The sequence below is a fragment of the Sus scrofa genome, chromosome 8 (genome assembly GCF_054392235.1).
Source record: "Sus scrofa isolate SSC_HxYL_T2T_F1_AM1 chromosome 8, Sscrofa_HxYL_maternal_Yorkshire_Landrace_v2.0, whole genome shotgun sequence".
In the NCBI taxonomy this organism is placed as follows: domain Eukaryota; kingdom Metazoa; phylum Chordata; class Mammalia; order Artiodactyla; family Suidae; genus Sus; species Sus scrofa.
The window spans coordinates 139,443,143-139,466,069 of record NC_139390.1 but is presented as its reverse complement, the minus strand read 5'-3'; the positions used below and the strand labels follow the sequence as shown (position 1 = coordinate 139,466,069).

The following is a 22,927-nucleotide window of genomic DNA, read 5'->3' as shown; positions in this document are numbered from 1 at the left end:
GACCCAAATTAACACAAAATTTAACAAAGAAAATGTATGAATATACATACAATGTGCAAGAAAGACATATATACATTTAGGTCAGATCATTACTGGAATTAATATAACATTTTTACTTGTGTGTATATAGAAATTCATGTGAAAAGTGACCATATACTCTCTGAAAGCAACAACAGTGTAATCAGAACACCTCCAGAGTTAGCAAAATTTTAGACCTTTTTGACTGAGTTTGATTATCCAAGTATTTAAAGTCCAATATTTTTTAAAAATTAGCATTTTTTGTCTACTCACCATGCACAGGCATTGTGGTAGACTGTTAATAATACCAGACATCAATTGCTGGGGTTATATATGGAAAGACAGAGGCACAGAGAAGGGCAGGAACTTGCCCAAGATTGTTCTAACAAGGAGCAGAGTTTATATGTAGACAAGGTCAGTCTGACTCCGGAACTCACACTCTTAGCATCTGCTCATTGGCTTTTCACGTGGAGTGCTGTGCGTGAACAGTGGATAACAAGCTTGGATTCAGTACGGTGTGTACAGATGATGAGTGAGTGGACACTAATTTTTCTGAATGGATGAACAAAATACAGGATTTAGGGTGGACGTGGCAGCTGTCTTCAAACACATTGAAAGCCAAGATTCATTATCAATCAAATGTTTGGCAGAGGCAGCAGAGATTCTCAAGTGTCAGGTTTTAGTTGGCTGTGAAGTAAATCTTGGAAAGGACCAGAAACTGTCACTAGGGAATGAACTTCCTCCAGGGGTAGTAAGTGCCTTTTTTTGGGAATTCCCTGGTGGCTTAGTGGGTTGAGGATCCTGCACTATCACTGCCGTGGCTCTGGTGGGTTTGATCCCTGGCCTGGGAATTTCTTCATGTTGCATGGGTTGCAGCCAAAAAAATGTTGAAAAAGAGATAGTTAAGTGTGTTTTCACTGGAGTGTTCAACAGAAGATAGATGAAGATAGAATTGAGGTAGTTTGTAGGAGAATGAACTGAGTAACTTTAAAGTATTTTCCAACTCTAAGATTATGTGATACATAGATATAAAATAAGTTTAGGAGGCAGGTTATCTATCAAATTTCTATTAGAAAAATTCTTTCTCTGATGTATTCCAATCTGTCAAACACTGAATCTGTTGAATCACTGACCGTATTTTAAAGACAACGTAATAAAATGTCTTTTCTTGATTATTAAGTAGAAATGGCTGAATACACTGTGAAATTTTCTAGTTAAAAATAAACGCTAACATAAAAGTTCACCCTGCTTACTAAAATTCACCTATCATAATGAAGAACTTTAGTAGAGAGTATACTTTTAATTTAACTTTTTTCCTGTGGCTAATAATTATTAATTTATTTTAAAAAATCTAGTGAGAACAGATTTTCACTAGACATGAAAATGTCTGAAACACATGCTCTTCAAAAAGATGTCTTTTTGAGATATATTAGGAGTACCACTTTTTTTTCCTTTTTCTTTTTTCTTTCTTTTTTTTTCCAAACCCATGACATGCAGAAGCACAGTCATGACAAGACAGAATCCTTAACCACTAGGCAACCAGGGAACTCCCGGGAGTACCTTTTTTGTTTATATTTTTAAAATTTGAATTTCTTTCTTAATACCACTGCTATATATCCATGGAAGGATTTTTTTTTTTTAACCAAAGTTTGTGGGTAATGAGAATACAGAAATGCAAATGATTTGTTTGTGCTTTTTTATTTTCCTCACCAGAGAAATTTGCAACTCTTCCTTATGATTCCTGAGCTAGTGTTTTATTTTGACTCTCTAAGAGATAACTGTTATCTCTTTAACTTTTATTTTCACCATGTCTAAAAAAATATTTCCAGGAGTTCCCTTCATGGCTCAGTGGTGAATGAATCCGACTAGGAGCCAAGAGGTTGCAGTTCAATCCCTGGCTTTGCTCAGTGAGTTAAGGATCCGGCGTTGCTGTGAGCTGTGGTATAGGTCGCAAACAAGGCTTGGATCCTGTGATGCTGTGGCTGTGATGTAGGCTGGCAGCTGTAGCTCAGATTTGACCCCTAGCCTGGGAACCTCCATATGCCATGAGTGTGGTCCTAGAAAAGGCAAAAAGACCAAAAAAAAAAAAAAATTTCCAGTAAGATTCTTTTTTTTTCCTTTTGGCCATGCCCACTGCATGTGGAAGTTCCTGGGCCAGGGATCAAACCCATACCACAGAAGGAACCCAGGCTGCTGAGCCACAAGAGGACTCCCTATGAGTTTCTTAATGGTTACAACAATCATAAAATACAACTAGATTTAAATTCAGATTTTAGATCCCCAGAAAGTACTAGATAAACACATCGGTGATAACAGTTATCCCTACAGGTTTCTATTTTTCATTAAAAATAGAAATAGATGAAAATAAGGCGTACCCTTTGGATAGATGCACAGAATACAAGCTATATTTTCTTGAGGGAAAAGAAAAGCTAATGACCATTAGTAAACTTGGATAGTTTGGTGTCTTATCCAAAAATTAGGCCACCAGCACCTCTGGAATAAGAATGAAATTGATTAAGTCAACCTGGAATGAAAGGAGACCAGCACGAGCACTGCACCCTGAGTTCTGACTATCTGATTTAGGCTATAAATTAATTGTTAATTTTACATTTCTTTTTTTAGGAAAAAAAGGGAAATAGATTATTTTTTTTCCTAATCTCCACCTGCCTGTTAGTAGGTGGCATCATGGTCTGTGTGAACTAAGGAAATTGTCGTTTAGAGCTCTGAGTAGTTCCAGGTCAGAGGCTTGCTGCTTTTCATTTCCTAATTTGCCAAAGAAAAACTCCTGGGAAGATGAATCTGAAAAGTCACACATGTATCAAGAAGGATCTTGCTCAGGCTACATTTATTCTTCAACACATGTTAAGTAACATTATATATGTATATCTGTGGTTACTTTTCAACATGTATTTTTCTGTTTATTACACTGTAAATATAAATGATGATAGATAACATTTACTGAGCTAAAACTCTGACCTGTACCCAATGAATCACCAAATTAGAGTTAGATGCAAAACAGTCTTAATTACGGCTACTCTTTACTGCTGCCTAACCACGTATCAGGTGCTGTGCTCAACACTTCATACACATAATTGTATTTAAATCTATTAACAACTCTAGAAAAAGCTGTTTTTTTTTTAAGATCCATTTTACAGTGAGGAAATAGAAGTACAAATATTTGTAATAATTTTCCCGGAGTCCTATGTCTAGGATGTAGAAGTCAGAATTTAAAACTGGCTAGTCAGAATCTCAAAACTGTGCTCTTCCTTCACTGTCTTCGTCTTCTTAAAATATTCTTAGTGAATGAGTATTTGCCTCACCTTGCTCCTTTCCATCATGGTATCTTTATTGGAATGGAGGCTAAAAGTCAAGAGGTCAAAGGGCATATACTTTTCCTATCAAATCTTCTATGTGGGTTCTTAGGCTATATTTGAATTTCCCTGATAAAAGGGAACCTAATTCACCTAAGAAAACCAATTTTATCCCTGACTATCCATTATTATTAAACAAAATGAGTTAAATTGGGAGAATAAAAGAAAAAAATTATCTTTTCTATAATGTGTCTCAACTTACAAATGCCACATGCCTGATTTAACTTTAATTTCCATAATTGTTAGTCAAGTATGTACTATATTATAATTATCCCTATTTTATATATAATGGAACCCACCAAAAGATTAGGTGGCTTCATGCATTCAGCCATTCGATAAACTTTTATCTGTACCTTCTATAGACCGTGTTACCTTCTAAACTGTTGGGAATAGAAAAATGCATAAAGTATAGATCTACTCTTGAGGTCTTTAGCGGCTGGGACCTCTTAAGGGCTCAAATCCCTGCAGGGCACAACTCTGCTTCCTTTCTTAGTACTGAATTGTCGTTACCAGAAGAAATCAGGAAGTACCCATTGTGCTATTATGATCCTAGAGGTTTCAGAGCTCTCATATAATGGTGGTATTCTCCAAGCATTAGTAGGAAGACGATTCTAGGCGATTGGTACACACACACACACACCCAACACACACACATATACATGTACATATGGACATAATTATGTCTGGAATTAAGCACTTAGTTTGTAGCTTTGCAACTTAAGGACACCTTTTTTCTATTTTTTCCTCTTTGTTTTTGCTATTTTGGGGGTTGGTGTTCCTGCTGTGGCACAGTGGGTTAATGATCCAGCCAATTCAGTCCCCTGCCTGGCACAGTGGGTTAAGGGCATTGCCACAGCTGTGGTGTAGGCTGCAAATGGGGCTCGGTTTTGATCCTGGCCCAGGAACTTCCATGTGCCATGGGTGTGGGCAAGAACAAAACAAAAACAAAAAAAGAAACAAGAACAAGGACACCTTTTTTCATCCAAACAAATGGGAAGAGTCAGAGAGGAGATTACACAGGATGTTTTATAGCCAAATTTGGAAGTACATCACTTTTGCCTGTCTTCTATTTATTGGTCGGAATTCAGTCACATGATCTCACCCAGACACAAGAGAACTAGGAAGTAAAATCTTGCAGTGTGCTCAGACGGAAAATGAAATGGCTGTGTAAAATAGTATCAGGTCTGTCTCACTTGAGATTTAAAAAGCAGTTATTAATATAATAGGTTAGAGAAAAAATCGCCTGATTATTTCTATAAATACAAAAAAGGTGTTTAGTGAAATTTAATACCCATTCATTGTTTGAAAAACCAAACCGAACAATTATTAGCAAATAAGGAATAGAAGAAAAGCCCCTGAAAGTGAAAATGAATAGCTTATTAAAAATCTCTAGCTGCCATCATAGTTAATGATGACATATTGAAAGCATTGCCTTTAATATCAGAACTAAGTTAAGAATATTTGCTATTATCATGTCAATTTATCAATTTATTGGTGGGTCCCTGTCAGCACACAGTAGGATAAAAGAAAGAAAACATTTGAAGATTGGCGAAGAAAATATACAATTGGCATTACTTGCAGACAATATGCATGTTCTAGAAACCCCCAAAATTATGCAGATGAGAGAGTTTATTAGTAAGGTTGATGTATAAAAATATCTATATACATTTTCATTGGGAGTAAACAGTGCAAATACATATTTTAAATGCCTTTTAAAAGCATCAAAATATACAAAGTGTATATAAATGTACTAGTATAAATATATATTGTTGCATATAATATATAACAGTATATATACAAATAAAATTTTTATATACATACAGATACAAAAATATACAAAGTAATCATTTTTGGAAAGACATGAAAAAAACCTATATTAATGAAAAGATGAAACATGCTTATGGGAGTTCCAGTTGTGGCTCAGTGGTAATGAACCCAACCAGTATCCATGAGAACATGGGTTTGATCCCTGGCCCCGCTCAGTGGGATAAGAATCCGGCATTGCCATGAGCTGTGGTGTGGGTCATAGGCATGGCTCGGGTCCTACGTTGCTGTGGCTGTGGCGTCGGCCAGCACGATTCAACCCCTAGCCTGGGAATTTCCATATGCCACAGGTGAGCCCCTAAAAAGCAAACAAACAAGCAAACAAAATGCTTATGAATTGGAAGTCTTAACCCTATAAAGACTGTTCATATTGGTTTAATATTGTAGAAAGGCAAATGATCTATGGATTCAATGTAGTGCCAATAAGTACTCTGACAGGATATTTTGTGTGGAAGTTCTGGGAAGCAAGTTCACATTTATTTGGAAGTGTAAATAGCCAAGAGTAGATATGACATTTCTGATGAAGGAAACTGAAACAAGACGTCTTTCCTCATCAACTACATGGAGTATTATTGGCTCAAGGATATAGACACATTGACCAAAGGAACAAAACAAAGAACTTAGAAATAGATTCCCACATATATGAAAAGTAATAACAGAGCTGATAGAGAAAGATCAGTTGAGAAATTATAGACTTCTCAATAAATAATCCTGGGATTATTGTTCATGCTTTTTAAGCAAATCATTGCCAGCAGCAAATAAATACACTTATATTATGTCCTTTCCTAAAACAAAAAACACAAGACACCTTGGTGTCTGCATCCTTCTTTAGCTGCTAATACATTTGTCCGATCCCTTTCACATCAAAACATTATTATTATTACTTTACATTTCAAATTTGTTAGTACAAGAAGAATTATTCATATTCAGTACCAAGAAATGTAAGTTAATGAATTTGAAAAGAAGAAAAAGTAAAATCCAAATAAATCAAGATTAAAGGAATAAGAATACTACAGTTAACATGTATTTATGAATATAATCCTTCTTTCTCCAGTATAAAGAAAGCTAAAAATCTAAAGACAAAAGGAAAAAAGTACTTATATGTAGAAGCACACTAAGACCTGGAAAATACAATTAAGAAGAAATTGATAGAACAAAACCTTTAAGAATTATCTGTGATGACTGTCTCCACTTTCCCATCTCGGGTTCTTTCTTCAACCCACTGGCATTAGACTTGCTTTTTCTACTATTTCATGGGCACTCTTGTTGTTAAGTTCACCAGCAGGTTTTTGGCCAAATCCATTAGTCAGTTTTCTACTTATGCTCTCATTTGACCGATCAGGAACATTGGATACAGATGGCCATTTCCTGGAACAATTTCTTGCCTCAGCTTTCAGGATGCTGGACCTCGTCCTTCTCTGGCCCTCCTCAGCCAGTTTTCTGGCTGCCTCTCCACTGCAGCTTCTCTAGATGTGGGCATCCCTGGAGATCGTTCCTTGGTCACCCACCTTCACCAGTCTACACACTCTCCTTAGTCTCCTTAGCTTACCTTAATTAATTTCTTGACTTCAAATGCAATTTATAGTCTGATGCCTCTCAGAACAAAATCTCCAGGAGTTCCCGTCGTGGCGTAGTGGTTAACGAATCCGACTAGGAACCATGAGGTTGCGGGTTCGGTCCCTGCCCTTGCTCAGTGGGTTAACGATCCGGCGTTGCCCTGAGCTGTGGTGTAGGTTGCAGACGCGGCTCGGATCCCGTGTTGCTGTGGCTCTGGCGTAGGCCGGTGGCTGCAGCTCCGATTCAACCCCTAGCCTGGGAACCTCCATATGCCACGGGAGCAGCCCAAGAAATAGCAAAAAAAAAAAAAAAATCTCCAGATGAAATCTGTGTCTGGATCCTGAAGCTTACGTAACCAACTTCCTACTTATTTTCCTGGATGTCTAAAGGGCCTTTCCACCTGAATATGCCGTAAGCTGAAGTCTTAATTTCTCCCCCAATCCTGTCTCTCCACTCCTCTCTTTTCCCCATCATAGTATGTGAGATCATCCGGTGCTCCAGTGCTCAAAATGTAGGCCTTGTCTTTGTTTCCTGTCCTCCCTTCACCTCCACAGAACGCATTACCCAACTCCACTGTACCTCCAAGACATGGTCTAAGTAACATCCCTTTTCTCCATTCTAACGGACACTGGTCTTCAGTATCCTGATAGTCTGGGCTTCTGCTTCCATTGTTGTCCCTGCACGATCCATTTTCTGATCCGTAGCCAGTGTGTCTTTTGCAAATACAAACCAGATGAGACTATGCTCAGAATCCTTCAGTGGCATCTCATTAGGCTTAGAATGAAGGTCTGACACTCAACTTGAGCTTTTAAAGCGGGACCTGATCACCTCTGCCTTCTTTTCAGGCACTGCCATTCTCCCTTTCATCTTCACTTGAATGGATTTTCTTAGCATTTAGATCTCAGCTAAAATGTCACCTGCGCAGAAAGGTCTTCTCCGAGCCGTCATTCCAAAGTAGCTTCCCAGACACTTTCACACATAACACCCTATTTTAATTAACCACACAGAGCATTATGTCATTTAATAACTCGCTTGTGATTTAAAATGTATTTATGTATGGGCAGACATATGTGTTGATTCCTTTGTTAAAATGTGAGCTTCATGAGAACAGGGCATTTTCTACTTTCTTTGCTGCTACGTCTTCAGCACGCAAAACATCCAAAACCCCCTCTGACCTAGGGAAGATGTGCAGTAACAATTCATGTTGCATTATGACTGTATCATTGTCATATCTGGCCTTGCTGTATATTTGTGTTTTGTTACAGAGCTTTCTTTGTGTAGCAAATCAATGCATGTTAAAACAGCTATCAAAAAAACCCCAATATTTTAGAAATGGGAAGAGATATTAATTTTAACTGTCGCAAACTAAACTAGATTTTAATTGGATTACACATTGTCTCTAGTGGCTCTGACAGAGGCATGGTGAAAATGAATACGAACTTTGCTTTTTAATCATAGAGGCCAAGTCAATATTTTTAAAATAGAGAAAAAAAGTAGCTCAGGGCAGGAGCCAGGAAGAAACATTGTGTGATACTGATTGTGAACAGCTTTGGAACCAATGGAACTTCTGAGATTAAAAATATTTGACTACTGAATCCAAAACTTTAGTCGGTTATATTTTTGCCTGAGATTATTTTGCTAGGCAAGAAGAGCAGTTATTTGCCAAGGAAGGACAAAATTAAATTTAAAACATTCATGCATTATCAAAGAAACTTGGATATGAAACATTTTTTTGAACTGCATCCAGGCTGATACTCCCTACAGGTTCTTTTGTTTTTTCATGTTTTTATAATTTTTATTTTTTTTCCTTTATAGCTGGCTTACAGTGTTCTGTTTTCCACTGTACAGCATGGTGACCCAATTACACATACATATATACATTCTTTTTTCTCACAGTATCATGCTCCATCATAAGTGACCAGACAGTTTCCAGTGCTACACAGCAGGATCTGCTAATCCATTGCTAATCCATTCCAAAGGCAGTAGTCTGCAGGTTCTTAGTTTCAAGTTGTTTTAGCCCATCTAGAATAAGTATGAGCCCACTAGCTGTAGCTTTAACACTATCAGTGAATTAGCTTAAACACAAAAAGTTCATTTTTATGTCAAAAAGGTAATATTATTACAATGTAGAAATTCTAGAAAAAAATATAGAGTGTTTAAAATTTTCACTGTATAAAATGTTAGTATTATTGTGAATTTTTTTCTCTGCATATTATTTTCATTTTAATTTATGGGTAGATAAAACATTCATATAATTTCAAAATCAAAACTGTATTAAATGTTTACATCAAAGAGTCTCACTTTCCATCCATCCTTATTCTCCCCTGCATACACACACACACACACACACACACACACACTTACTTTTTTTTGGCCACACCCAAATCATGCAGAAGTTCCAGGGATCTAACCTGTGCCACCGCTGCTACAGTGACAATGCAGGATCCTCAACCCACTGCCCCGCGAGCAAACTCTGATAAATACTTTTAAAATTGAAGTATAGTTGATAAACAATATTATGTTAGTTTCAGGGTCCAGTATGATGGTTTACTATTTTTATAGGTTATACTCCATTATTCTAAAGTATTGGCTATATTCCCTGTGTTGCATAGAATATCCTTGTAGCTTATTTATTTTATACACAGTAGTTGGTGCCACTTAGTCTCCTACCTCTGTCCTCTCTCTCCCACTTCCCTCTTCCCACCGATAACCACTAGTTTGTTCTCTATATCTGTGAGTCTGTTTCTGTTGTGTTATATGCATTCATTTGTTTTATTGTTTGGATTCCACATGCAGGTGATAACATATAGTATTTGTCTTTCTCTGTCTCATTAATTTCACTAAGCAAAATATGCTCCAGGTCCATCCATGTTCTTGCAAGTGGCAAAATTTCCTTCTTTCCTATAACTGAGTAGCATTCCATTGTGTGTGTGTGTGTGTGTGTGTGCACACGCACGTAACATCTTCTTTATCCATTCATCTGTTGGTGGACACTTCGGCTGCTGTCATATCTTGGGATTTGTAAATAATGCTGCTGTGAACATTGGGTGCATATATATGGATAACTATTTTGATTAGTGTCATATATTCTTCCCATGATTTTTATGTGAGTAAAGGCAAATATATGTTCTTGTTATTATTTTTCTTACTTAAAATATAGCATAATGAATCCTTGTCTAAATCAAGATATCCTTCCTTCTCTTTATAATCTATCCTGTAGAGAGCTATGAACATATCTATTCACATATATGTTCTTTAACAGGTACAGCTGATTTTATTTTTACAGCTTTATAATATTCCATGACACAGATTGTGTCATTGTTTATTTACCCAATTTTTCCTTGATGGACACTTTGGTCATTTCCAACCCTATTATTACAAACAATGCTGTTTTTAATGCAAATTATCTTGCAAATAAGCTATCTCTTATGTGTGGGGGTGTGATAAATAGTACCAATGTGCCTTCCCTACAAATTTTTCCCTCCTACCACCAGTATATGAGAGTATTGTTTTCCTTAGCAATAGAATATGGTGTCAGACTTTTGTAATTTTATGAAAGCATAGTATCTTTACAGAAATACATATCACACTGTATTTACAATTTCAGCACTAAATTTTAAGGATTATATAGAACAAAATTAACTGTAGGTCAAAGAGGTAGGGAAATGCCAAGAAAAGTAGGTGCCCAGTAAGTCTAAGGAGATTTTTTTTTAAGTTCAGAATGTCAAAAAGAGCTGTGTATTTTTGTCCTAGGTGCCTTTTCCTGAAAATGACCTTTTTTTCCTCCCAGTTAATTTTTTCAATTTTAAAATTCAAATATATGGAACGTTCTTATACTAACTAGAAAGTAGCTTTACTTGGATGTTAAAAAACTAGCAAGATCATTTTATTCAGCATCCGGTTTATTTTGGTATATAGATTTATCTGCTAAAACAGTTTCTTTCGAGCTTAAACCTAGGTCCTTTCCATTTTATCTTTTACACACACGAATGGTTTATTAGGTAATTAAGGTAAAGGGTTAAATGGAAGTTTTAATTATTATCAGCTTCCTGGTCCATTGATAGCGGCTTATTGGATCCTTCTCTTTAGGGTTCCAGATTTTCCTATAATAAACACTACATAATTATGACTGTTTTTGCTCTTTATGTTTCTTTTTCACAATGAGACATAAACTCTAAGACTCTTTTTCCCTGTCTCGTCTACTGCTATAGGCTCTGCTTTGAAACTTTGGCATTTAGCACCCCCTGAGCAGCTGACATTTCTTTTTCTAACTGAGAAATAACGAATGTGGTAAAATAGCACATCCTGTTGCACGTGAACTAAAAGATCAAGGTCCCGGTAATTAGTTGAGAGGGGTTAGCAGTTGAACTCAGTCATTTCGAAATACGGACTCCTAACCTTGCCACAGGTAGTCTGTCCTAGGATTCCGAGGAAGTGAAGTGACCCTGGTGTAATTAATTCTTCCTGTTGAGAGTGGGGGGTTGGGTGAGGAGGCATTTCTTTGGCTCCCGCCTATTTGAGTGCCTTGCACACTGTGGATTCTCCCCGAAATCACTGGCTAAAATTTAGGTACCGCTTACTAGCTCTTGAGAATTAGCAGTGGATTTTTTTTTTTTTTTCAAAATGTCATCTTGCTTATAAGCCCCTCCCTAGGGGTCCTTGGAGACTTTATCTCAAAGTCTTTGTATGTATGAGTTTCCTTTGGCTGCTATAACACATCACCACAAACTCAGTGGTGTAAAACAGCAGAAATGTATTCTCTCCTAGTTCTGGAGTTCAGAAGTCCAGACTCAAGGCAGGGCTGGATTCTCTTCAGAGGCTCAAGGATGGAGCTATGCCAGCTTCGGAGGACAGTCAGCATTTCTTGTAACTGTCATTCGAATCGCTGCCTCCCCTCCACATCACCTCTCCTCTGTGTGTGCACCAACTCTCCCTCTGTCTAGCTCTTACAAAGGCGCTTCTGACTGGATTTAAGGTCCCCTAGAAAATCCAGGACAGCTCTCTGCTAAGATCCTTAACTTAATCGTATCTGCAGAGACCCTTTGTCCTGATAGGGTAGCACTTCCAGGTTCCAGAGATTAGGACTTGATGTCTTTGGGTGACCAGTATTCAGAGTATTGTGCCACATCTAGATGTGTTCTAGAACTCTCTTCCACAGTCCTTGCAAGGCAGAAGGACTGGCTTTGAGATTCCAAAATGCTCCTATCCAACCCTGCTTTCTACTGTCATTTTCTTCGCTTTAAAAATATATTTGTGTGTTTTTTCTTAGAACACAGTGATATGTGCTCATGATTTTAAATTTTCAAAAAGTAAGAAAAACTGACAAAGTAGAAATTATCTATGACCTGACTATTCAAAGGTAATCTATATTAACATTCCATTTTTTTCCCCCAAGTATTTTGGCATCCTCAACACATAGTACATACTAAATATATATTTGATGCAAAAACAGGTGAGTGAATGAACCAGTGAATCACATTGCAGCTATCTAGCATACAAAGGACACTGATTAGAAGGTCTCATTGTAGCTCAGTGGGTTAAGAACCCAACATGGTGCCCATGAGAATGCAGGTTTGATCTCTGGCATTGCTCAGTGGGTTAAGGATCCATCATTGCCACAAGCTGTGGCATAGGTCACAGATGCGACTTGGACCCATTGTTGCTGTGGCTGTGGCTGTGGCTAGCAGCTGCAGCTCTGATTCAACCCCTAGCCTGAGAACTTCCATGTTCTGCAGGTGCAGCCAAAAAAAAAAAAAAAAAAAAAAAGAAAAAGAAAAGGAGTGACTATTACAGCTGTAGTTGTACCTCTACACATGATGTTTTAGAAGCTTAAAATGTACAGCAGCATGCTGGCACATAGCAAGTCTCTAACTGTAATAATTCAGGATGGAAAGAGGAGATTTCACACTGAAGGGAAGAATTTGGAGCAGAAATTGTTGGGGGATGAATTTTGTGCCAATATTGGGATCATTTTTCTTCCAATTACAGTCTTTCAAAATGTCATAGGGCACCTTAAGAAAGGTAGGGAGCTATGGTGGGCAAATTCTGGATGTCCATGGTATTGCGAGGGGACTCGTCTATTAGATAAGCATGAGAAAAGTAACTTCTGAAGTCTCCATCCACTTTGAGAGCGTAATTACCAAAGTTTGGGTTTAGGATAATGATGCCTTCCTTTCCCACATTTCCAGTCTGTTTCTGCCCAACCCCCCTTCTGTCATCAAGGAATTTCTCCATGGGCCAATGCATTAAGGACTTGTAGACCTAAATTAGGAGTGACCCAGATGTATCAAGGATGATGATATTTGTGTTCTAGGGACAGTGTCCATATAGAAGGACTCCATCGGGGAAGAAATTCATGAACTTCCTCGGTCCTGTCCAGGGGGCAGTTCACATGGGGTGAGGGATCTTTGTGTCTAAAAGCAAAGATTTTTTTTCTGTAACAATGAATGGCTGTCCTTTAGCCTCCTAGGATCTGAACATATATAATAATGTTACACAAATGCCATTTAAAAATTAAATTCAAAACCCAGAATGGCAGTGCTTCTCAAGTGCTTTATAATATAAAGCATCAAGATGAGACATCCGTATAGAGAAATTATTTGTATTTATTCAGTAATTATAAAATACTCTCATGCCATGAGGCTTATCATTATTAATTTAAATATGATTTGGAAACATTGCGTGTTGTTCTTGCTTTTATGTGTTTTATTAGCCAAGGAAAAATAGTCTATTCCACAGAGTGTACAGCTTAATTAATATTATGTTGTTTTTTCCATAAGATAATTTGTAACAATGCTTAGGTCAGTGTTCTCCAAATGGTTTGCACATAGAAGTGCTTTGATAGATCCTGAATTTGTACCAATTTGCAAGTCTCCCCTTTTCTCTCCCTGGCAGCACCCCAGAAATCAGCCTATTAAAGAGGCTAATAAGAAACTTGATCGCAATTTATAAAACTTTTTCAAAACTGCTGTAAGTAGTAGTAATTGAGTAGAAATAGGAACATGAACCAGGTTAATAAGTAACGCAAATTAAGTGTTTGGAATCTACCGTGGCAGACTCTCTGTTAGGTGTTCCCTGAGCTTCATTTCCCTCATGTATTAAATGAGAAATACAACAGAGTCTCTGGGCAAATTGATGACATAAGTAGCCTACACATTTGCTTAGCGAAGTAATAAATGGTCAAGAAATGTTAGCAATCATCATTAGCAACATCGTTCTGCTACGCCGTTTGTTATTCTGATTGTTAATTAGAGGTTTATTTGTTTTAATTTAGTCTTACAGACATGGTAGTAAAAACTGACTTCAGTTTTCTAATTGGTTTATCTCCCTGTTCACTCAACTAGATGATTATAGCAGATTTATATTGAACCTTTATGAGAAGCAGCTCATTATTTGGAGATCAGCAAAATATGGACCCAAAATAGCTTTGAGGGTTCTGGTGTTTAAGGCAGACATTTTGATATTAAAAACAGCTAAAAATACCATGTACTTGGCATTTTTCTACAAACTGCCCATATGTTAGTTCAGAGGAATGACCTGGGTTCTCTGATTACCCCATTTAAGGATGAAGAACATGAGAGATGGAGAGGATGCGTATCTTGGCTGAAGTCACTTGGCTAATGGGTGGGGAAGTGGGAATCTGAACCGAGGTAGTTTAACTCCAGGGTTAAGTAAATAGATTTACTTAGCAGACTTCATTGTCATTGGTTGATTGGGATATGGCTGGAGCACTTGTGGATACAACGTTACATCTTTTGTAAGCATATAGTATCCTGTTCCCTTTTCATAACAGGGACTAATCTGTAGTAGGTTTTTTGGTTTGTTTGTTTGTTTGTTTTTTGGTCTTTTTGCCTTTTTTCAGGCCGCTCCCATGGCATATGGAGGTTCCCAGACTAGGGGTCTAATCAGGGCTGTAGATGCTGGCCTACGCCAGAGCCGCAGCAACTTGGGATCTGAGCTGTGTCTGCAACCTACACCACAGCTCATGGCAACGCCGGATCCTTAACCCACTGAGCAAGGCCGGGGATCGAACCCGCAACCTCATGGTTCCTAGTCAGAGTCATTAACCATTGTGCCACAATGGGAACTGCTCTATTAGGTTGTTGTTGTTGTTGTTGTTTTATTCCATTTTCTGCCTTCCCAGAGTGGTTCTCATGGAAGTACAAGGATGCTATTGGACTTCCTGACCGCTACATCCTATGCGCCTAGGACAGGGCCTGGCCCAGGCTACGTGTTATTAAATAACTATTTGTTGAAGAACTTCATGAAGTTACTTGCTACAAAGAAGAAAAATTAAACCAATCTACTCTATTAAAACCTACTCTATTTTTACTGTAATAAAAATTATTGAGTAATATTTATTTCATCTTGATCTCATTTTCAGACCTCTCTCTAGTCACATTAAAAATGCACCAATGTGGGATGTTCTCTTGTGGTGCAGCCAGTTAAGAATCTGGAGTTGCTGTAGCTGTGGCGCAGGTCACAACTGCAGTGCAGGTTTGATCCCCGGCCTGGGAACTTCCACATGCTGTGAATGCAGCCAAAAAGAAAAAAGAAAAAAAAAAGAACACATGTATATCAAACGGAGTCTTTGCCTTTTTCCTTGTGATGCTCATGATCATTTTTCATGCTGGGGAGAAAAAATCCCATCATGGTGCTGTTAAAATAACAAAGCTACTGCACATGCATACATTTTTTCCAATCCAAATCCAAGAGAATAAGATCACCATGCGTATTTTCAACAGCATTTTGCCTTACTCTAATATCTTGTGGTTTTGGCTCAGTGATCTGATATTCACTAGAGATGAGCTTCTTTTCTAAAAGCAATTTTAGCTACAAAAAATATTAGTATGGTTCTGAATTATGTTTCTTTTGGCAGATCTTAGCTGTCATCTATAAAAGATTTTGTTGAACATATTATCCCATTTTGGAGTTTTAAAGATTCTTTATAAAAGAGATATTCCCTGTGGGGTGAACAATAAGTATACTTCCATTCTAAATATGCTGATTAACTGTTGCCGTGTAATTACTGCCGTATGTAGTGAACTCCTATCAAAAAGATTACATTCCCTTTTGGAACATGAGCCCCTCCCCTCTTGTCATCCAAAATTAGCAGTGACATATCCTGAACATCATGGGTTAATATGCCCTTAAAAAACTCAAGAATATTTGTACCCTGGCTGTTTTGTCACTCAAGAGCCCCAGCAAGAAATTGATGACTCTGCCTCAAAAGGTATAATTGAAGCATGTGTGATATCCCTTTGTTATTTCATTTACAAAGTGTTGGAAAGGCTAATGGAAAACCTCAGACAGTGAAAAGACCCTGGGGTTAAGCACAGGGAGGACCCCATTCCCACTCTGGCCTATTGGAACCTGGAGAAGCCTGCAGGTTTAGAAGATGTGGAGGAAGGTAGTCAAAGCAACTTGGGTAAAATTGCTGCCTACATGGACAGAGACAGGTCAGTGGTTTCTTAGGCCTGACTCTGGTGGCCTTCTGACCTCCTGCTGTGGCCTCTCAAACCCCACCTGAAGCCAGAGATCAAGAAAGCCTGGTTTATGCAATTTGTGGAGATTAGTTTTCTGGTTTACACAGTGGAGCAATGGGGGATAGATGCTCTGGGGGGCAATTACCCAGCATAGCTACTAACAGAAATTAAAGGATAGCACATAGCTTAGGCTGAAGTGCACAGGCTTTGTGGAATTTGAATCTTCCTAACACCCCATTTCTTTCTTTCTTTCTCTCTTTCTCTCTTTCTCTCTCTCTCTCTCTCTCTCTCTCTCTCTCTCTCTCTCTCTTTCTTTCTTTTTGCTTTTTAGGGCTGCACCTGCAACATAAGGAGGTTCCCAGGCTAGGGGTTGAACTGGAGCTGGAGCTGCTGGCCTACACCACAGCCACAGCAACACAGGATCCAAGCCTCATCTGCAGCCTACACCACAGCTCACAGCAACACCAGATCCTTAACCGGCTGAGGGAGGCCAGGGATTGAACCTGCAACCTCATGGTTCCTAGTAGGAAATTTTACTCCCTGGAGGAGGAAAATGGAGGCAGTACCTTCAACACCTCACCTCCTAAGTCATGGAGGAGAGGAGGGGCCCTTCTAACTTCTAATTCCTTGGGTTTTAATTAGGGATTGTTAGACTTTATCACTCCAAGCCCAGAAGGAGGGACAGGTCTGATGACTATTATTTTCTGTGCCAAAATAGGTAGGATGAAATTGTGTAAGATATTTGAGCTAAATATTGCTTCAAGCTGGGAAAATAGACAACATAATATAGTGGACAAAAGTGTAGGCTATTGAATCCAGCATGCTTGGTTTTGAATATGGATTCTACAACACAAATGGTACTCTTTCACTCAACAGTACTCTCTTTTATTTATTTTTATTTTTATTTTTTTTAGTATTAACCTTGTGCCAGGAAAAATACTAGACACTGGCAGTGAATTAGGGTACAAAATACACATCATATTTTCTCTCTCATAGTTTATTGTTGGTGATAGACATTAATCAAATAACATAATTATATACAGTGGTGAATCAATCTAAGGGAAATTCTGGAAGTTATGCAAGTGTATTTTAGATGTAGTCAGTCTGAAAAATAGGCATAAAACAACCAGAGAAAGAATGTAGTCCTCAGGTAAATGAGAACGTGATGCCGTTTATAGAAGGGCAGTTAACTGGATCATAGAAAGCATTGACAGTGTGAGAGTGGAAAAATTAGTTTAAGACTTGTAGGTGGAGCCAGATCCCCCAGAGCTTTATTCTAAGACAAAGGAAAGCCATTGAAGCTGCTTGAGCAGGAAAATTGCAAGATCCAATCTCTGTTTCCAAAGATCACTCTGATCACAGTAAGAGGGGAAGAGGGGTTATAATGTGTTCCAGTACTGGGAGGAATTCAGGAAAGGGGTATTCTAAGCATCCCAGATGAGAGGAGATGATCCCTCGGACGAGGGAGTGGTGGTAGGAGAGACGCAGCAGAGATAATGACTCCTGCATTTTTGGCTTTAATAACTGATTGGAGGATGGTGCTGAGTTAGGCAATCTATAAACATGACCTGAATTAATAGCATTTTAATTGGACCAAGTTTGGTTAAGAAGCGTTGGAGATCTCCAAATGGAAATGTCAGAGAGGCTCTTGGTTATGAAGGTCTGGAGGTCGGAGAGTCCTGGGTTTGAAATATTCATTGATACTCAATAGCTTGTAGTTGCTTATTAGAGTCATAGGCACGGATGAGATCGCTTGGAGAATGAGTGTCTAAAATCAGAAGAGGAGGAATTATTGGATTAATATTTAAAGTCTCTGAGAGCCACAAAAAAGACTCAGGGACAGAAAAGAGGAAAACCTGGAGAAAACAAGGCATCCAAGAAAGAAGGCACTTCAGAAAAGAGTGGTTAAGAGTGCTGAATCGTGCTGACTTCCTAAGAAGTCAGGGTCATTGAGGATTGAAGATTGTTAAGCAAGCAGCTTGTGAGAGTCGTGTAATTGGATTTATGAGTGCACAGACCAAGCTGTAGTGGATCCATCTGAGGATACAGATTCAGTGTAGACAACTCTTTGCTAGGCAAGAAAAAAAAGGAAAGGAGAGCTGGAGAGGGAGGTGGAGTTAAAGTCACTTTTAAAAAGAATCAACTTCTAAACATGTCTCAGTACTGAAGGAAATGATCCTAAAAAAGAGAAGGAAATTTAACAGAAAAGAGAGGGCAGATAATCAAGAGAAGGCTATGGCAGCATTGGCTAAGTTACTGAGCGCCTCTGCCTTGGTTTTCACAGCTATAAAGTGGGGGAAACAATACCTACCTTCTAAGATTATTCTAAAACCTAGATAATATGGTGTTGGCTGGATGCTCAGTACGATTTTTGGCGTACAGAATGTACTTAATAAATTGATGCTTAAAGTGAACTCGGTACCTAAACACAGAGTTTGTTTTGTACATATCAGATGCTCAACGAATATTTGTTGAATGTGGAATGAATGTGATGCTGTTCCATGAGTTTTGGTTAGATGGGGATGTAAATGAGTCTGATGCACATGACTGTGTACTAGGTTATACATGCACGTTGGGTGTCTACTGATGATGACAATGACCTGTGTACTAGGTTATACATGCACATTGGGTGTCTACTGATGATGACAATGACCTGTGTACTAGGTTATACATGCACGTTGGGTGTCTACTGATGATGACAATGACCTGTGTACTAGGTTATACATGCACGTTGGGTGTCTACTGATGATGACAATGACCTGTGTACTAGGTTATACATGCACGTTGGGTGTCTACTGATGATGACAATGACGATATTATTCAGTATTTGCCAGCTGAAGATGTTGATGTTTAGGGCATTTGTGTTCACAGGGTACTATTTTTCTGCCTGGAAATAGAGTCCTTGAACATCCCTGCAATGAAGAGAGCCCAGGGAAGTTCCTTTTTGAAGTAGTTCCAGGTAAGATACCTTTTTGGTTTGATTCCGTTATTGTCATTCCATGTTGGTAAAGGTGAAGACAGGTCAGACAGCCATGACTCTTCTTGAGTCATGACTAAGAACATCAATTTGAGGAGGCAGGTGTCAAATTTGGTTCGTGTTGACACAGACCATGAATCCCGGATTGTACCGTAGTAGAAATGAACATGTCCATGCATAGACGTGGCCACATGACGGGTAGATGGCCAATTGCCCATGAGACTCCAGAGTTGACCAGAAGTCATGACGCAGCATTTGTAAGGGACTGTTGGAGGAGAAGGTGGTTTTACAGGGCTCTCGTGATGTGGAATTTGACCCGGTGTTACAGGTGGAATGCCCTGCTCAGCTGATTCACTGTCGTATTTCCTCACAAAGCTGCATCTTTAGGGAAGCTTTGCAATAAAAACAAAACAAAAACCTCCCTCCATGACCCACCAAGTATTGTAGTTCTGTACCTCAGCTTTGCTCACAACCAACCGCTTCCACATGTTTGGCTTATAGCTGGAGGACGACGTCTCTGCCAAGGCATCAGATCCTGCAGCTACATGTCTTCAACATCTGTTCATTTATTTTTTTTCGTCATCTGCATCCACCCCTCTCAGAGTACCTGACCTTCACTTACATCTTTAACTCACCCAGCCACACTTTCTTCGAGGCTGTGGTCCACTTCTTTGATCAGCCCTTCAGCCCTTCTTTAGCACTTCGTGCAAGAAAAAGGGAGTTAGGCATGTGGTTTTTACAGCTTTGGCTCTCGCTGACCCAATGAATGTGATATTGACAGCGATTCAATCACAGTCTAGGGGTGAGTGTGAATTCATTTGGGTGACTCATATGCATTGCATATCCCTAATGCTGGTGCACAGGCAGTCAATAAAACATTTTCCCCAGATTCATAAATGCTGGGAATCTAAAATGTGAAAGCATAGTTTTCCCCCTCAATGAAAACAGCTGTAGCTGAGTTCATCTGGCTCAGGATGGAATCCATGACTAAATGTTAATTCATGCAGCTGAAGTGCAGAAAGGTTAGTCAGATGCGCCGTGTTATTTGTTTCCCCCTCGGGCAAACATATTGTAAGGAACCTGAATCTTGTTTGCCCTATTAAAATCTTTTTATACTTACTTCTTGGTGGAATACCCTGCATGGAACCAAATTCCAGATGTTGCAAAACCTTTGAAGTATCAGTAGAGGAAATTTCTTTCACTCTTTATTCTCAAACATGAGGCCCACTGGCTTAGAAATAAGCACGAGATTAAACTAACAGCTTTGATTCTTTATCTCCAATAATACAAAAGTTCTCCTTTCCAGTGCAATCTACTAAATGTATAAATATTTCATGTTTGGGTGATGATGTTCTGATATACAATGGATAGATACTGTCAAGACTGTTCTAGAAAGAGCTGTGTCTGCAAGCCCAGGAAGTCACAAAATCTCTTCTCTAAGGTTGCTCTTCTAGGGTATATGATTCGAATGAGGTGCTTGTGACATAATGGCCTTTGTTGAGCAAAGCTTAAGACGATGTGATGTGGAATCTGAAGATTGTCATTTCAAAAAAAAAGTTTTTTTTCTCAAGGAAGTTCAAGTGGGCTGCAGCAATTGTAGAAATAAACATACTATGCTCATAGTTTAACTGGCAAAGATGCTTCCTGAATCATTAATACAATATGTAGTAGCTTCTAAATTAGGTTTTATAATTCTGCACTATCTTACGGCATGATAAGAGAATTGTGCCAAATGCTTCTTAAAGAGGGAGTTGAAAACACACTACAACTGCATTGAGAATCCAGGGCTTGTGCTGTTAAACTTGGTCCTTGGGGCTTTCGTGGTGTGTCCCTCACATTAGGATGGAAATTCCAGGCAAACACTTCTGTATCTGTATGAGAATGTGGGAATCAGTATCACATGACTTTAGCCAGTTTTTGCAAGATCGGGATTATGTAAGATTTCACACGACCCATGATTTATCTTTGCAAGTGAGGCTAAGATAGTATTTTGTAATTATTCCAACTGTGTGGTGCTTGGATATGTGGCATCTGGAAAGTTCCAAAAGTGCTTTTGTTTGTCAGAAAGTGTAGCAGATGGGAAGGCCTGGAGAAAGGTGGCCATTGCCTTGTATACAACCTTCTGCAGGACTGCCAGCCGGTGGATCCTCTTAGTACATACTTATTCTACATTGGCGTTCTCTGTGGAATTTTCTCGATCACTTCTGAAAACCTACCCTGCAAATGGTACTTACATATACAACATGCTTCTGTCTTTTTTGACAAATACTTCAAGCCCAAATACCCACGGTATAGCAATGAATAAGCTTATATCCTTTAGTCTTACCTTTCCCATAATGATTTCCAGCAAAAATGGCAAATGCCTCCAGAAAGCTCTTTGCCAAATATTCTAATGCTATATATACATACACACATTTGCATATGGGTGCGTGTGTATTTGTGTATATGTAGTTATATATAACATACAAACATGTAATATAGATTTACATATATGTATCCATATGTGCTATATAGGTTAGGGTTCTTGTTTCATTTTTGTTTTTGCTTTAGTCTGAAATGTCCTATGAAATTAATAACCATGTGTAAATTTGAAAGAAAAACTAATATTTTTTCAATAGAACTGAGGGTTTCAGGTCTTTATACAGGACTTAATTACATTTGTTTGTATATTATATTTCTGTGCAAGTTTTAGGCCTTTCTCAAAAATCTATCTTAAAACTACCATAATTTAGGATTAATTTCTTATATAGACTACTACCCTATGACATGAATTGTCTCTCTGAATAATGTCATGAATTATAGCATTACACTGCAATTTTTTCCTTTTTATCTGCTTGTTATTCATACAGATGTTAGCCACATCAGCAAATTTGAAGACTTTGCTGTCAAACATGCCAAATTTTAGACTGGAGTGAACTTTTATGGCCAAGTGCTAAGCTTTGGGGGAAATGTGGCTGAGAAAGGAATGTTGGCAGACCTTTATTTAATGTGCAGTACTTGAAGAAAGAAAGTGTGTCCCTTTCTTTGCATCTCAAAATGTGTTCTATGCATGTTTCCCTTGTGATGTTAAAAAAAAATAATCCCTTTCTTAGAAGAATGGTCTACCAGAAGGAGAAGAAGAAATAGTGCTTCAGAGACAAAGATAGGTGAAAAGAGACAGACAAGGGAGGAGTTAAGTTAAGCCATGTGGCTCAGTGAGTTAAGGATCTGGCATGGTCACTGAAGTGGCATGGGTTCCATCCCTGGCTCGAGAACTTCTGCATGCTGCTGGCATGGCCCAAACAAAAAACAAAAGGAGAGAGAGAGAGAGACAAGGGCGCGTGTACTTTGAGGACTTAAATACCGCATCTTTCTTCTCATCACTGTATCCCTAACACCTAGCATAGTGTGATGCAAAGTTCCGAGTACTTATTGAAGTGTCTTTATTTACCAGGTTTATGGAGGAAACTCAACCATATGAAATGGGCTTATTGTTGGCAGTAACTCCTCCTGACTGCTGGGCTATGTTGAATGCTTATTTCCTGCTGTCGGGGGATCTCTCCACCTCCTGCTGCAGCAAAGACCTTTTTGTGGCTCTAGGGGCTGAAGTGGAGGATAACTCCTCACATCCTTTTCCTACCGCTCTGCCTTCCTGTCTGATGATGATACCAAAAGAAAGACGGACGAGGGTAGGCCTCTTCCTCTGCAGGAGTTCC

At 38.6% G+C, this 22,927-nt stretch overlaps 1 protein-coding gene across 35 annotated transcripts in view; it reads left to right on the top strand.

The window, feature by feature from the left end:
* Nucleotides 1-22,927, top strand: part of ARHGAP24 (Rho GTPase activating protein 24) — an 826,886-nt gene that overhangs the window by 551,804 nt on the left and 252,155 nt on the right. For 32 of the 35 annotated variants that reach the window (XM_084973621.1, XM_084973634.1, XM_084973625.1 and 29 more), the window contains one exon: nt 19,127-19,214. The exons of the other annotated variants lie outside the window; for them this stretch is intronic. In XM_084973621.1, the coding sequence (XP_084829747.1) occupies nt 19,127-19,214 (88 nt within the window). The remainder of the gene's footprint in view (nt 1-19,126; nt 19,215-22,927) is intronic. 35 annotated transcript variants of the gene reach the window in all.